The sequence below is a fragment of the Arvicanthis niloticus genome, chromosome 4 (genome assembly GCF_011762505.2).
Source record: "Arvicanthis niloticus isolate mArvNil1 chromosome 4, mArvNil1.pat.X, whole genome shotgun sequence".
Lineage (NCBI taxonomy): Eukaryota > Metazoa > Chordata > Mammalia > Rodentia > Muridae > Arvicanthis > Arvicanthis niloticus.
The window spans coordinates 132,521,311-132,539,026 of NC_047661.1; the positions used below are offsets into that span (position 1 = coordinate 132,521,311).

Genomic DNA, 17,716 nt, shown 5'->3' on the forward strand with positions numbered 1-17,716 from the left:
TGTGGTATGTGCCTGCTCTGCAAGAGCATTTGTCTTCCAAATTTCACTTGTTTTTACAGAGTAATTTAACTCTTTGAAACTGGAGTTGTGAGAAAAAGTCAGAAAGAGGGCCATGAGAAAGAACACTGTGTCCATGCATAGAATGGGTGGCAGGAACCTTGTCACCAATGTTCACCAATTTAGATTGCAAAGTTAAGTCTAATTTTGTAATCTTACTTCTCCAAACAATTTGTCAGTCAACTAAGATCTCAGAGGCTTAACTCCATCTACAAATTGAGAGCAACCTGGTAAACAGCAAAAGAGTCATATGTTCTTTATGTCTTTTATTGGCAAAGTCATGGTCATTCTGAGGGCAAACTGTTATGGCAAATACTGTCCTAGACAGAACCCACAGGGGGTACAGTAATTGACATGCATTCTAGATTTGAGAGGCTATAACTGAATTTACTTAGATTTATTGAAAGTGAATCCCATTAACTTTCTAACTTCTGGGTCATTGTATTTCTGGAAGAATGACAGCATGAAGACAGAGGAAGCCTTGACTTTGGGAAATGCTGGTTACTTGGAGAACTCCTTGATCCCCAACCCCTCCTGTAGGCATTGAAATATGAATGCACTTCACAGTCATCTGAAGGACAGGGAGAGAGGACTTTACTCTAAGCACCACAACTTCTCTATAGAGACTCTGTCAGGACCCCAGCTGCCCAAGGACTTTGCTTTTGTTTGAGTACATATCCTGTTACTGAAGAAAGGAGTCTTGATTTCCAATCTCATTAACTTGGGGATATTTTTCCATCTGTGATTATGACTTTCTATTGTTAATCTACTGTTATTTTTAGTCAAACAGAATGTTATCGCTGGAATAATAAAAAAATAAAGATAATTTGGTTTGTTTGTATAACCACTTAACTCTTAGTTGAGAATCATTAAGCTTCTTCCCTGAGATTCACTGGATGATTTGCATATCACATTTACAGTGTGGCTTGCTTGGGAGCATTGGCAGTTTTGGATTGGGGCTCCTGGTGCTGGTTTTATAGATCTGTATACTTTCATCAAGCCATCTGGCTGGAAATCATGAGCAGGGGGAGGTTCCCCAGAAAAAAAAAAGTGACGTTCAGTTAAGTGAAGTGTCCAATTGGTATTTTACACTGTATAAAAGTCACTACACAACAAGCCACCAAGCGACACTAGTGAATTCCATGCACATTGTGAGGACGTAGTTCAGGGCTATTCTATCTGAAGGACTTTGAACACAGAACTGATTAAGGAAAACACATGGGCATTCTGCTCTTTGGGCCCCCTTTTACTGTGTTTTCTGTTGTGTGCAGAATTGTCTGGATAGCGATGTCTGGTAGTAACCGCTAAGGTTGTTCTCCTTGAATGAAGCCTCTAACAATTAAATGTGCTGTCTATTCTCTGTTATTGTTGTTGTAGCAAAACCATTTGAAAATGGACAATATTTGGACATTTATGGAATTACAAGGGACCAAGCTGGGGAGTACGAATGCAGTGCCGAGAACGACGTGTCATTCCCAGATGTGAAGAAAGTGAGAGTGGTCGTGAACTGTAAGTCTCTTTCCTTCATCACCATAACTGTTGAGAAATGTCTTAAATCGATGTGGCTGCTTTATTATGTCATATTGTGCCCCCCCCCCCCCCGTGTGTGTGTGTGTACCATGGCCTCAGCAGATCCCAGTGACGGTTTGAATGATGTACAGACCGAAATCTTTCAGTATCATCTTCATGCCCAGCACTCCCAGAGGTTTCACCCTTGTCTCTAAGCCACCATGACTCTGACTTAGGTCTCACTTGTTGGACACCAGCAGAGCTCCAATGTGCAGCACTTGATCAGACCTGGTGGACACAAGTAGGAAGCAATTTACTTATTCAGTTGGCTGGTTGAATTTCTAGCTTGGAAATACTGGGAAAATTAAGAACTCATTTCCCCATAAACACTATCATCATGAAGTTAGTATGAGCTGGATAGTCACAATGTCATCAACACCATGACACCACACCTTTTTCAATATGGAAAAGGGACAACTTTTTGGAATATCTCACTGCAAATATCTCAACCTGTGAGTAAAGTTGTCTTTCTTTCAAAATTGACACCACTATTTGATTTTTCGAAGAAAATATGTTAGGTATAAGAGTATCTTACCTAAAATACACATAAGCTATATCTTCTATCTGTTTTTATTCCATATATGTACTTTTCTACACATGACCTTTGATGTTAATATATAGAATTGATAACCAGATAACATGGAACTATTCTAAATATATCCATAAATACTAATGCCAATCAGCAATTATTTCATATGAACATGAGTCTTTAAGTCTCATGAGGCAATTATTTTTTCTTTTAATTTTTTATTAATCCTTCCATTCATTTATATCTCAAATGATATCCCCCTTTCCAGTTATCCCACCACAGCCCATGCAGCCCACATCCACCCTCTCCCTCTCCCCTTGGCCTCTATGAGGGTGCCTCCCACCCACCCACTCCTGCTCTACCGTTCCAGCATTCCTTTACACTGGGCCATCAAACTTCCACAGGACTAAGAACCTCCCCTCTCATGGATGTTAGATAAGACCATCCTCTGCTACATATATATCTGGAGCCATGGATCCCACCCTGTACATTCCTTGGTTGGTGGTCTAGTCCCTGGGCACACTGGGTGATCCAGCCAGCCGACATGGCAACTATGACGTTGCAACACCCCCTCCACTCCTTCAGTCCTTCTACCAGCTTCCCCACCGGGGTTGCCAGCTCAGTCTGATGGTTAGAACCAAGCATCAGCTTCTGCATTGGTCAGGTGGTGGCAGAACCTCCCAGGGAACAGCCAACCGAGGTTCCTGTCTGTCAGCAAGTGGTGAGGCAACCATTAACTCTCTGAACATGCCAGGCATTGAGCTGTCTGTCAGAGAAGATCACTGTCATCATCTAAAGTGTGTCAGCGGCTGATCTACACACACTGGGTGAAATTTCTTAATAAGTCTGAGCAAGTAAACAACATACCTGACCAGGAGGCAGTTTCTGGCAGAAATTTTCAGAGTTCTGACCAGAAAAAAAGGCAGAGCCACCCAATAAGCCCTTGAGGGGCTCAAAGCTTTAAAGGCTGTATCATCCAGGCGGAAGCACGATCCCAACCCTGTTGCCTCAGAGGTCAGATTTTGATGAATTCCTAGATTCTTGGCACTTTTATTGCAGAAGAGTCTCATTTATTTTAAGGATTTTCATTGTAAAGGGTTGCTAGTTTTTCCCTCTGGAATTTAAGAATGGAAAATAACAAACTAACACAGAGAGAGAGAGAGTAAGAGAGTAAGAGAAATGAGAGAGAGAGAGAGAGAGAGAGAGAGAGAGAGAGAGAGAGAGAGAGAGAGAGAAATCCTGGTCAGTGTATCATCATGTGTATTTGCTCTAACTGATTTTTACATGGTTGAGAGAAAAGACACAAACTGTTAATGCTAAGAAATGAAACGTAATCAAAGCTGTTAAAGAACAAACACTGAACCCTCAAAGTATCCACTCCCAGGCCCACCAAGTCTTTAAAGGGATGCCTCTGATGGGGCATGGAATTTCAGTGGCTCTGTGAATTTGTGACATTGGGTAGAGAATCCTTGGGCTTGTACCAAGGTAGCTGGGTCACAAGGTCAATGTAATTTTAGCTTCTGAGGAGCAGCACTGATTTTCACAGTGGTTGCACTAGTTTATGGTTGGGGGTGGGTGGCTGAATAAGAGACAACCTCTTCTATATCCTTCCTGCACTTGTAGTACTTTGACTTTTAGTTTTCTCTAAATCATAGTTTCAGGTGCTCAAATGTTTACAACTGTCCTATGAACGATGTGCTTCACACTGATTTTGTTGGATTTCATTCTCTTCCACGGAGTGGTGTTTGCAGTGCAGGTGTGAGAAGGAGAGCACATGCATTGTATCTCTTGGTTGTGATAAAGTTTCAAAGTAGTAATCTTGTGAAATTATCACAACAAATGCCAAAAACTGACAGCCACCCGTGGATTTTACTGAGCTGACTTCACAAAGGAGTGGAGCCAAAGTCCCCCCCCCCAAACAAACCCCAGTTCACAAAACCCCCAACCCAGCATAGCTATGTGATGGGCACAGAATCTCATGTTCATGATAAGATCCAGATGATCTGGAGAAGCATGTGGGTCATTATTCACACACCTTGGCTGTGCAGGAGGAGTCCTGTGTACACACATTAAACATACACACATGCACTAACATACAGAACACACACATACACACAAACAATACACATGCACTAAACACCATCAGGGAGTCAGGGAGAATGGAGACACCATTAAACCCCAGGTTTAGCTAGTGGATTTGTATTTAAACCGATCTGTTTTCCTGTTGGCATGTGTGTTCCTTTTTCACTGGAAGCTTGGTAGGTACCAGGCTCATGATTTTAAAGTAGAATGACTGAGTTTCAGAAAGCCCATGGGTTGACCTGAACTGGAAAAACAGGAACAGAACCAGATCCAGCCAGAAGAGAAAAGAGAATATGGAAAAAGAATGGACTCACTATTTAGAGAAAGAATGAGACTGACCTTGTAATGGATGTCAGTAAAGAAGAGCCGTGTCCCAGAACTCAGGGTGCAGAAGCCCTGGACACAGCTGCTCACTGGCAATGCTGGTATCTCAGTGGCAGAAATAGCCAAATTTCAGAGTGTCTTGGAAATGTGGGTCCTTATAATCAGGTAGAGTCCATGGAATTTTATTAAGATAGACTATTATCGGATAAAATGTCTTCTTATTACCATCTGGCCTCTGACACCCCATGAAAGCTTGACTTCTCCTCTCTTGAGTTTCAAATTACATCTCTGTAAACTCAAGAACATCTGTTTCATATGTGTGTTCAATAATTAATCTATGTTGTACATAGGCAAAACTGATATCAATAAAATGTATACATAAAAATTATATGCATGCTTTGTAAATAAGGGTTTGGATGCCTGAGCAAAGTAAGGTGTTTATAGACAGGGGTCTATAGACACCTCTTCTTTGAAAGTTGGTGTTTCCCTCACTTAGTGCAACATAGGATCCACAAACACCTTGACCATGGTTGCTGAGTGACCAAATCGTTAGACTAGATTCTCTCAGTTTAATTCATTCTATCAGGCAAAAGAGAATTATCAGGTTTTCCTAGTCCCTTTTATAGATAGTATATTGACCATGTATTTTCTTTCTTATTCTCTTACACTTTACATCCTGACCACAGTTTCTGTTTCCTCCACTCCTCTTTCCTTCCCCACCTATTCTCTCCCCAGATCCACTGTTCCTCCATTTTCCTTTAGAAAAGAATAGACTTCCCATGGATATCAACCTAACTCAGAATAACAAGATATAATAAGACCAGGCACAAAATCTCATATCAAGACTGAAGTAGGCAACCCAATAGGAGACAAAGGGTCCCAAGAGCAGGCAAAAGAGTCAGAGACACCCTACACCCCCACTATCATAAGAACATCAAGTACTTCTGATATCAACAAGCATTTTCAAGTGGATTCAGTAAAAACAGTCCAATATTTACATAGTGCTTTTGTTCAGAAGAAAGGGGCACTAATTCCATTTTATAAAAATAACATAATTGAAGTATAAAGAGTTTAAACATTTAACAACCTGATCTCCAAGAAAAAATATTTGTAAAGAAATGTATTAATTAGCTGTAAAAATACAAAATACAAACAAATTAAGGTACAAAAATCCATCTATATGACTTAGATTTTGACAGTGATGGGTTCACACATTGACCATTTCACTCAGTATTAGAGTGATTTAGCTTACAGTTTTCAGTAAACGGAATTGAGTGATTCTTTCTATGGCCAAATAAAATACTAAAGACATTTTTGGGTGTGCACGGAACCAAGCTTTTATCCAATATATCAAAGGTGCATATTTGTGCATAATTTTGCATCTGATACATATTCACGTATGCAAATGTGCACTTTATCTTCCAATATAACTAGCTCCAGACATGTGGACTAGAATGTTCCAATTAGGTTGACTTAGTACAGTTGCTCCAAAGCCAGAAGCAAGAAGCCACAAGATAGGCAGCAGAAGAAGCTCCAAGAGATGCAGCCAGTACTCTTGGGCTAGTCATAAAGTTCTCCCCAAAACATTGGGCAATTTATTCAGAGATGTCAAACTTATGACTGGAAGAAATTGCAGCTGTCAACTTTGATACAGACAGGACTCAGCATTCAGAGGTTGAATGAAGCAAGGAGACCACAGGCACCTGCAGTGGGACACTGAGGATTGTTTGAATTACTGTTCAACCCTTGGTGTTTTATTTCTGCCTTTATAATATTCCCTATTCATTTATTCCAGATGAGGGCTCAGGCTGAGACCCAGTCTTCAAGAAGTTAATTATGTAGAAAGGAGAGGAAAAGGGTATATACAATTATAATTCAATGCAGCAAATCTGAAGCTACACTAATCCTAAGGTGCTATACATGGCTGTTAGCAACACACCACACAACCTTGGAGTATCTAAGGGGCCTTGACACCGAAAGACAAAACTGAACTTGACATTTAAAAAATTATTATTATTATTATTATTATTATTATTATTATTATTATTATTATTATTAAAAACAAAAGAGAGAATCCATACATGAAAGCAGTAACAACAGAATACGCTTACACTCACAGGAGCCATGGGACAGAAAGTGTCCATTCAGTCAGGCTCCAGTGGCCTATCTGTAGTGCAAAAGGAAGTCAACAGTGAGAAGGAAGAGCACTCTCTTGGGGGACCATACAGGAAGGGTGTCTTAGAGGAAGATGAACTCCTCTGAGAACCATGAAACCTCAGAGGAGACACATCTGGGAGCTTGTGAATTCAGTGGGGATGCTTAGATCCAATGCTCAGTGATCAAAGAAAGAATAACTTGGGGTGATTAACTATTCAGAGAAACATCTGCATATTAAGTAAGTATATTTGCATATTCTTATTTTCTACATCTGCAGAGAAGGCTTGGGAGATTTCTGGTTTGTCATTGCAAGGGTAAGGCAGAGGAAAACTGTAGTGCCAAGAGCAAAACATGGGGCTCTGAGTAGCTCCAGGTCTGGAGCAAACTGCAGAAACCTTGTCAGTGAATGCTAGAGGAGTGTTGCTAATCAACCACAGCACACATTGTTTAACAACAAATCTCCCCAAGAAGACAGTAATTAAAAGGACTTAGAACTGAAATTTTCCTTTTCTCTTTGTGGAGTTAATGGTGTGAGAGGTCCAGGGTTATGGTTGTGTGCACATAACCCTGAGATGCAAACTGAGCTAAATGTTTGTTTCTTTGTTTTATACACTCAACATAACTTTCATTAACAATGAACATGAGGATACTTTTTAAAAACAGGAGTCCAGGAATCAAATGTATTCTCCCAAACTCTTAAATGAATTTGGAAATGGGTTTCAGCGTTACAGGTCTGTGAAAATCAGAACGTCTCTGTGATAAAGAAATATTCATTCTTTTACTATTTTCTCCCTTTTTCAAAAAGTGAAAAATGAAGCCATTTTATTGCTTCATCACAAGAACAAAACTTTTCCTTGATAAGGATTTAGGTATATTTATTTTCATTTGTAGTTCTTTCTTGGTTGATATCTGAGATTTCAGAAAAATAATATATAAGTTATAAGTGTAACAGAGCCAGAACAAACACTAGAATTAAAAAAAAAAAAACAATTTCAAAGAGGAGGAAAGTGCTCGAGGTTGAAAATTATTCCATGCTAAATTGAAGCATTAAAGTTAAGAAAGAAATAACAACAGCAACATGTCTCTGAGACCTAGTCATTTAGATGTATGGTCTCCTGTTCTGGTGAGCTGCCAGAGGGCCAGATTCTGAAAGCTACCAAGTTACTTCACCATGTATTCCTCAAATGACCTAGAAGCTTCAGATTTTACATCATCCAATATACATCTGCTGTTTGTAAATCTGAACTTACTTAAATCCAGCTGCTCATCAGGTTTCCTCTAAAAGCATGTATATCATGGCACATAATTCATAGAATTGAAATTTTTAACTCAGTGTTGGAGAGTCATTTGTAGACTAACTAGAGTTAACAGTGTTAGTTTTGAGTCGTTACCATATTGATGCAATTAAATGCTGTAACACTCACTGATATGCTTATGTCTGATAGTGTGTGAGTATGTGTGAAGGAATGGATGAATGCCTGCTGAAAGAGTGTATGGCAGTAATGTCAGTGTGCACAAAGGCTTAGAGAGAAAATCAGAACAAAGAGACCAGACTGTAGGAAGCTTCCTTTGTGCACACAAGCTCCTTCCCTGCTTATTTGGACATTAGTTTATTCTCATTTACTTTCTCCCACCATTAGCAAATCACACTCTTTCTGATTGCCTCTTAAAATTTTTCTTTTGTCTCCTTTCTTTCCACACATGAAAAAAAATGCTAAACTACCTTGGGAAATAACTTTTGCAATGACGCATAGCAATATATTTAATATACATCATTTTAATCACTAAATTATTGACTCTATTATACCTACTATGAATAAGTGGGCACAACTGATTTTTGAATATTGACTAAATCATAACAAAATTTTAAGTTTGGGGATTACAAGATAAAGACATTAAGACCCAGCAGAAAAATAAAACAACTGAATTATACTTTTATCTTATTATTTTAACTGATTGTACAACTTTGGACAAAATGTTAAAGCATGTTAGTCTGACTTCATTCTTCCATTAAAAAATAATGGAGCCATTTTGTAGTGTCATCCACACCTGAGATTCTGATATCTTCTTTTGATATGTATTGATGTGTCCCTGGAAGAATGGAAAAGAGCCCAGCAGATAACAAGACAAAGCCCAGCAGATAAAAAGGCAAAGCCTTAAGACCACTAGACTGCTGTTCAGCTTCATGGCGATTTTGGTTTTGGTTTTTGTTGTTAGTGGTGGTGGTTTTTGTTTGTTTAATTTTGCTTGGTGACTTCTTAGAGAAATTAAGTCTGATAATTTACTTCTTTGGTGCATTGTCAGCAAACTTAAGCTTCCCATTTGTTCTCTGGTGCTAATTTATGCAAACAGAAAAAAACCAAAGGAGAAATAAAGTTCAGAGTAATATAATTAGGACAGCTGTCAGTACACAGAAGGATGATGTCACAAAGGCAGAATTTGAGTCACATGAACAGAGGCTAAACCCTACTCTCTCCCTTCCTAACTCCAGAGTACTCAGGAAACCAGTGTTTCTCTCGGGGGCTCAGTCTTCTTTCATAAGATTCTGGAGGTAGTTGTGCCCCTCTGAGATGAGGATTCAGTAGCAAAATATATAAAAAGAGTAGAGTTACTGTCTCACAGCTGAGCATGGAAACCCCCGAGTTCCAGGCAGTGAGGCACAGGGTTATGAGCACAGAATCTGTGGCAGGTAACCCCAGCTTTCTATCCATGTCCTTCCATTTGCTGTTATGGAATCAAATGAACTTATTAATCCTGTGAAAATTTATTTAACTGTGACATGGAGACTGTGAGGATTAGTTAACCGAGTTCATACACAAAAACAGCTTAGCATGCATTGGTCTTAACACCAGTTACATTGAACATTCACGAGTCAGGGAAATAAAAATACATGTATAAAAAGGTACATTCCTGAAAACCAACTAAGTTCCTCCATCCAATGAATGGATACAGTTGAACCTTGATAGCTTTAGAAAGCAGATCATATGTGTCACAGGAGGATTTCAAACTGAGCCTTAAAAGCTTGGTTTTAGGGTTGTAGTTACCTTCATTGTAACTCACTGCCTCCAAGGAAATTGAAAAAGGAACTTAATTAATTCTTACAAATTGCTAACTCTAGCAACGTTTGTGAAGATGAAGGTTGAGGCAAAAAAGACAGGACTGCGGAGTGAGAGGAGGAGATGAATCATCCAAATGGGCGCAGGTGCTGCCAGAATGGCTGATGCTGACAAAAAAGGGTGTGGAGAGAGAGAGAAAACGAGAATTTTCTGTGGATAAAGAAAACAATCACAATAAATAATCCTCGGGAATCACACAGCACTCAAAACAGCTTTGTTCACATATCTCCCGAAATGAGAGCCTTTGTGTAATGGTGAGCATGACAGAACAACCCTCAGCACCCTGTGGCCTGCTGCCACACAGTGAAATTAACAGCAGTGCACAAAAATTAAAATAAAATGAAAACTTTGGGAAAATGCCTACTGAGCCAGGAGCATAAAACAGTTGTGGATTTCATAGGTAGAATGAAAAATGACAGTTCTACCTAACAGGTTTAGAGTGGTTGTTTTAAATGTGTTGATTTGCGCCAACAGCCATAAGGCGTTTTCTGTTTAGGAGTAGTTTGGTAGCAATTGTAAAACAGAATAGAGTCTGTTTGCCCTCAAGTATTGCAAAGTTAGGAAGACTATTTTGGATATAATTTCTAAGTCATTAAGTAATACAACAAGACCTACCAACTTCACACAAGTAGTTTTTCTGCCATAATCATACTTTGTCTTCAAAAATATGAATGCTCTGTACCCTAGGAAATGCTGTGAGAGTCCCTGTACAGCATGCCCCTCTAGCCCACACTCCATGGCAGGTGGGTGGGAGGCCATTGACAGTGAGATCACAGGTGCCTCATTCATTGCTGTCACGTCCTGTCTGTGAGAATACTGCCTTTATAGCCTTTCTGTTTCTGCTGATGTGAAGGGACTTTGGAACTCTGTACGATACAACAGCAGACCCAATCTTTACTGAAGTGGCCTATTAACATTTCTGTTCAGACAGACAGGAAAGACTCATCATAGTCAGGAGTGTTTACTACTTATTCTGTGTCACACTGAGGAAGGAGTGTTTGCAGTCATGTAACATGAAGATGGCATGTTGCTCTTCTGAATCTTGTTCCAGCCTTTTATTTACATCCTTACTGCCAAGGCCATGTGATCTGTCACTGCTGCAGGATGTTTGACCCTCAGATTAACTTTTTGAAGAAGCTGAGCAAAAGCCTTGGAGGCCACTTCCAGGTAGGACTCCTTATCACTTCGTGTGAGCTGTGCCTTGCTTCCTTCTCCTTCCTTATCTCAGGGACAGTGACAGTGACCATGATCATGAATTCTGCATGCTGAAGGCCGCACTGGACCATCGTCAAGACCCTGAGTGAACAGAAAGTAGATTCCTGCTTCTTCCCACCCACCCTGGTTCTCACCCTTTGCTGACATGAAGTATTCTTGACTTTGAGATAAGCAAGCATTAAACTCTTGCCAACTGATACAGACTTGAATCTCTGTTCCCTGAACGTAACCTCCTCCTCCTAACACAATGGAGAATACGGGCAGGAACACCCTGGATAAACTGTAAAGCATATGCCTTTGTCCTCCTTCAAACATTTTGCCTACAAGCAACCATAAAAGCCAGCATGGATGAGTACAGGCTCCTCTGCCTCTGCCACCCTGGAGCAGCAGAACCAACTGAATTTCTGTTTGCAGATCTTGTGAGTTACAGGAGTCTTTGAAGTCAAGTATGATTTCGTTCAAAACACTATTGAATTCAAAATAGCATTCAACCACCAGCCTCTGAGATGAACTTTCCTGACAAAAGAAAACACAGAGGACAGAGCACTGTTTGTTCAACCCCAAACTACGTGGATCCAGAAACCAGAAGGAGTTTAGGCAAACTATAGAAGGCTTAAGAGTTTAACTGAAAAACACTCACTCAGATTTACTTCCTGGAAGAAAGCCCTGCTTCCACCAAAGATACAGGATGTCACTTTCCTTTTCATTTGCTTAAGAAACTTCCAGAATGTACTAAAGAGGTTACTAGACCATTTCCACATGTGAGACCCCAGTTTCTAAAGGCAGCCCAGCTTTTTCCTGAGTCCTTTATCAACAGGCTGTTTGTGTTCAGTTTTCCCTTTGCTGACAGTAGTGACTTTCCCTTTGTTCTGTCATTGGGAACACAGATAAGGAACTGAGTTGGTCCTGTAGATTCCGTTTAATCGATTATAATAGACACAGGAAAGAATGAGCATAGGCCATAGACTTGCTCTAGACTTGAGCCTGGGAAACACATCCAACCAGCTATAGGAAAAATAACAATGATATATTTATAAACTGCAGATCTGAACAACACTGAGTATCCATTCAAACTAGGACTATGCAAAGTCAGAGACAAAGAAAACAAATGCACATATATGCCAAACAGTGAAAGGGTGAAGGTATTAAAGCTTAGAAGTATCTGGTTTGACTGCAGCAAAAGGAAGGAATTTTAGAATTAACAACAAAAACATTACTTAGCACTAACTTCTACTACAACCCATACTAGACACATAGACAGCACCTTCATGGTGTTAAACACATAAAACTGCTGGGTATTGATTTGGGTTAGGGTTATGTCTCTCACAGTATAGCTTACAAACTGGGAGAAGTGTCTTCCAAGTGCTATTTTATGCAGATGTGCCTGGGTTGGCCACTCTGTGGAAATACAGATTTTGGTGTCAACATGTCAGTCTTGAGAGACAGGAGACAAAGCATTGGTCCTTTATGGTGAGAAAGATAACATTAGTAACTCTGTCATGAAGACAGGGCACTAAAGGGTGATATGTATGGGTGGAAAAATAGGGTAAAAGTCACGTCACCCATTCCAACCATGACATGTAATGTTGAGAGATGAGAGATTGTGTGAGGAAAAAGCTTTGTTCTATAGGTTCCCTACAATAAAGCTCACTTGGGCTGGGTTCATGCCATCTGCAGAGTATAAAGATGCCAAGAGTGGTTAGGATGAAAGATGTTCTAGAGAACGTGGTCCCTAGATGTTTGACAGAATGAAAACCACCATGTTTTATAGACTATCTACTAGAGTGTGCTTCAAAACTTTTGTATAGACAGAATCAACAAATATGAACTCTTAATTACAGGCTTCGTACAGGAGAGAGAAAGCACACCAACTTCAGAGATCCAGAAAAAGCCTACAACTGTGGAGTCAGGGAGACAGACACTAGAAACACTCAAACAGAAAAGGGAGCAGACAGGTGGTGGACACTGAGAGCAACTTTGGCATCTAGCACAGCTATGGTGACAGATGAACACACAAGAGCAGGACTGTAAATTTATTAGCATTTCATATCAGAAAAGTCAAAGAATTATAGAAAACAACCAACTGTCCATCTTGAAAAGTCCAAACCAAAGCCTGTGGAGACTTTTTCCTTTTGATAATTTAGATCCCTGTGACTGAACCAGCTATGAAGCTGGATAAAATTACCAAAATGTATGAAAATACCTCACAATAATTCAAACAAACTACACACTGAGCTCTGAAATTACACAGCATGAACCTCTCTGAGTTGCCACAATGCAGACCTGGGCTTTGTCTTTCTCCTCAAAATGCCCAAAGAAGACTTGAGACCCAAACACTCATTCTGATGAAAGTGAAGGATATGGAGAGCAGGGGACAGTCATGGATAGTTACAAAGATCCATTTCCACAAAGCCATGCACCCCCAAACCCTGTCCCAGAATGTAGCACTCATAACAGCCACAACTACTCCCATGGTGGGAGGAGAGGTATACTTCATCTTGTCTCAAGCAGTTCTGATTTCACAGGGAGGACACTGAATCTGAAGTCTAAGTCTTGGATGAGCATGGAGACATATTTTTGTTTTATTTTTCTAAAAATTGACAGTGATTAATTGAGCTTCATCTCCTCTTAAATAAATAGGACTTTGAAAATTGGTAAATAATAAATAAATCTCTAGAGGACTGTAATTTTATACTCATGGCAAATTCTATATTGGCAAAGTTATATGGAAACATTAGAATCAAAACTCACACACTTCATCTGAAAAAATAATAAGTAAATTAGTACTAACAGAACAGAGACAAATGTAATTTTGGAACTTCTTTTTATACTAAAATTATCAGATGCAACTTTAAAGAAACAGGAGTGGAGGTGTTATTTCAGGAAATAAAAGAAAATGTGTCCATATAGATTTTCCAAGAATGTAAATCAGCATAATTTCAATAAAATAGGCTATAAAGTGTTGAACAGAGAATTAAGAAACTGGAAAATATAGCAGAAAAAATTATAGCATTCTAAAGGCAGAATTTTAGACATAAATATCCAGTGCTAAGGCATAGCTTATGGATAGAAGATGTGTCCAGCTTCCTTGATGTTCCGGGTTTAATCCTCAGCACACCATGATATAGAACTGTGTACCATGCATAAATGTGGTTCTATATGGATATATTATAGGAAAAAGAGAATGAGAATATGCAACACTGATTGAAAAATAATAGTTCAGAGTTTTCAGAATTATAAAATACCAAACTAAAGAATCCCTAGAAATCCACACATAATAGTTCACATTGCCTGATGATTTCTGTAGAGACTAGACTTCTCTGCATCCTCATCATCATGTTTAAACTTCTCTGCATTCTCATCATCACTTATATGTTTTTCTTCATGAAAATAGAGATAAGAGTACTGGGAAGGACAAGGTGGAAGGGGAGAAAAGAAAGGTGGAAATACATGATATACATGATATACTCAAATTAAAATGTTGTTGAGAGCACTTGCTGCTCTTATAGAGGACTAGAACTTGATTCCCAGACCCCACATTGTGACTCACCACCTCCTGAGTCTCTAAGTCCAGGAAATGGGACACCTTGGGACCTCCAAGGACCCCTGCAGACACATGCACATATTCCTCTACACACACACAAGCATACAAATAATTACAAACAAAATGGATATTTACAAAAAGTCTTTATGAAAACCATCTCAGTATAAGTCAGTACAAATGGAGAACAAAACATTTATGTGTAGATGTTGCAACAGAAGCCACAGTAAGCCAAATAAAACAAAGACTGATGAACAACCTGGATAGGAGCAATCCTCTAACTGATAGTTGGTTCTCAGCAGCAATAGATGTCAGAAGACAAGAAAACAATGGTGCCACCGGTGTCCCAGGAGATGACTCGGAACTCACAATGCTTTAATACATGAGAAAATTGTGGAGCAGCAGGTACCCAAGACTGTCTGACAGGAGCATTTGTATTGAACACTAATATTTTATTTTCCTGCTTTAGGAAGAGAAAAAATTTTGGGGAGTTATACTACCTCCCTCAGGTTAGTGGAATCACTGCTGAAGGAAATCGAGTGGCATGTATTGCTCTAGATAGAAGTGATTAATCCAGCCCCATCTTGAACAAAGTTGGTAATCATAGGATTGATATGTGTATTGATGTAGAGTTGACATAAGCTGCAATGAGAGGTGCGATGGAGCATGTGGAAATCTATCAGAGAGTTACCAGAACCCACAGATGGCTTCAGAGGGATGAAGTACAAAGGTTCTGTTACATTCCCACTGACAGTAAGAGCATTTGTGTTACTGTACCATGACACATCTACAACTAACTTTGGATAAAGAGATGCCATTAGAAAGTGTATGGGTAATTAAGTACCCAAATATTGTGATGGTTTGTATATGCTTGGCCCAGGGATTGGCACTATTAAAAGATATGGCCCAGTTAGAGTTAGTGTGGTCTTCTTGGAGTAGGTGTGTCACTGTGGGTGTGGGAAATAAGACCCTCATCCTAGCTGCCTGGAAGCTAGTGTTCTGCTGCAGCCTCCAGATGAAGATGTAGAACCCTCAGCTCCACCTGCATCATGCCTGCCTGGATGCTACCATGCTCCTGCCTTGATGATAATGGACTGAACCTCTGAAACTAAGCCAGACCCAATTAAATGTTGTCCTTCTAAGAGTTGCCTTGGTCATGGTGTCTGTTCACAGCAGTAAAACCCTAACTGAGACTAACCCTAACTATGAACATATAAACATTTGTGTTATTATCATTTTGAGAATTTTGTACATCAGTACTGCATTAGTGTTCTCCCCCGACCCCTGACTCCTTCCAGGCCCCCACTCATTGTCAAACTCATCCTTTTATTTGTAATGTTCAATCTTCAGCATGAACAAGACTAGAACCAATGTAAGTGCACAGCACGAGAAATGGAAAGCGAGAAGTGATCTGAACATTTTAAAGCCCTTGTCATGGAAAACAGCAAGCTTAGTGCTTATCTTAGATTAAAAGTCAATAAAATAGAAATGTGTAATAGAACAGGATAAGCTAAGAACTATCTTAAGGGCTGACATAAGAGCCAAACTTCTAAGGAAATTAATCAAAAGATAAAGAAGCCATCAACTCACACAAGGAAGCCTGAGAAGGAAATGAATTCCAATGCAACTCCTGAAGGTCTAAGGTGGTCCTGAGAACATCTTGAGAATATGTGGCAAAGTTGAAGTGCATAAATTTCTAAAGATCTCATTCGACAAATAGTTATAATGAGGAAATTGTACAGATCGCAAGTCAGGACAGTCACTGAGGCTCTTTCCTAAATGACAGTGTGAAATTCAGATGTGCAAATGAGAGAGTTTGAGACAGTAAGAAGAAATGATGGTGCTGGTTCAACTGGTTCAATTGGCGGTCAGCATGTAGAAGAATGCAAACTGATCCATTCTTTTTTTTGAAGGGTATATATATATATATATATATATATATATATATATATATATCTTATCTTATTTGCTTTTATACCCTTACATGCAAGTATTAAGGTCATTTCTAGGTTGAAGAACTAGCAATAAAACAGATGCAAATAGTCAAGGAACAAGCAAGATAATAAACACAAATAGTCAAAGAACAAGCAAGGCAATAAAGGAAGTCCCATGATCACTCCCGTGATCACTGTTTCTAAGGGCTTATCTCCTTGTACAAAGTTCAAGACCAAGTAGATCAAGGACCTACATATAAAACCAGATACACTGAAACTAATAGAAGAGAAAGCAGGGAAGAAATGAGTGGTTAAAAGACACGTGAGCTCTTCACGACTGATTCACACAAAGAGAACAGGAGATATGCACACTGCAGATCCATCTGTTTCAAAATGAAAAGCAGATTGTTAACTAGACATCAGCTAGCATGTTGGTACCAGCAAGGTAGGAAAATCATGATCAGGTTGATGTTATCTTAGGAGTTGAACATTGATTTACGTTATAAATTGAGGGACAATGCATTGGAGATTTTAACAGCTTCAGTGGAAAAATTGGTGAAGCTCTATGCACAATAAACTAGTGAAATATAAACAGAAAGAAATTTAACCTGATGAGAGACACATTCAAAAGAACTACATCAAATATGTAGTGAAGAAAACAAAGAGTTGTTGTCTGTCATTATAGAATCAGAATTTCAGTGGAATTTCTCAAAAAAAAAAAAAAAGACACATAAAGGCAAGAAGACATTGCTTTGTTCTGGACATGTCCTTGTACATCAGATGTAATTCTAATGTGGCTGCACTGATATGACTGGCATTTGGGGGATGAATATGTCATGAGAACACCTAAGGGAGACCCCAACCCCTTCCTACACAGTGAGTGTATCTTTTATGAAGTAAATAAAAACTCACTGAGAGTAAACAAAGCAAGCTACAGTTCTAAACTAAAATCTTCATGCTAAAATAAACAATTGCTGTCAAAATAATTTGAAAATTAAACACCTTGAATAAAGGTCTCAGCAAGTATCTGTTAAGCTTAACCAAGTGCCTTTAAAAGTAACAGAAAAGAAAGCTGTGGCATGAGTCCAGGGGCTACCATCAGACTTTTTGCATTGATAGAAAGTACATTAAAGTGGACCATAGAATAGGGAGACAAGGAGAAAAGTGAGATGCAGGGGCTGGGGCCAGGACT

General features: G+C 39.3%; 1 protein-coding gene across 1 annotated transcript in view; it reads left to right on the plus strand.

Annotated features, from left to right (window-relative positions):
• The window catches only part of Negr1 (neuronal growth regulator 1), a 697,487-nt gene that overhangs the window by 460,992 nt on the left and 218,779 nt on the right, over window positions 1-17,716 (plus strand). The window contains exon 4 of the mRNA XM_034500375.2: window positions 1,435-1,566. Coding sequence (XP_034356266.1) covers window positions 1,435-1,566 — 132 coding nt within the window. The remainder of the gene's footprint in view (window positions 1-1,434; window positions 1,567-17,716) is intronic.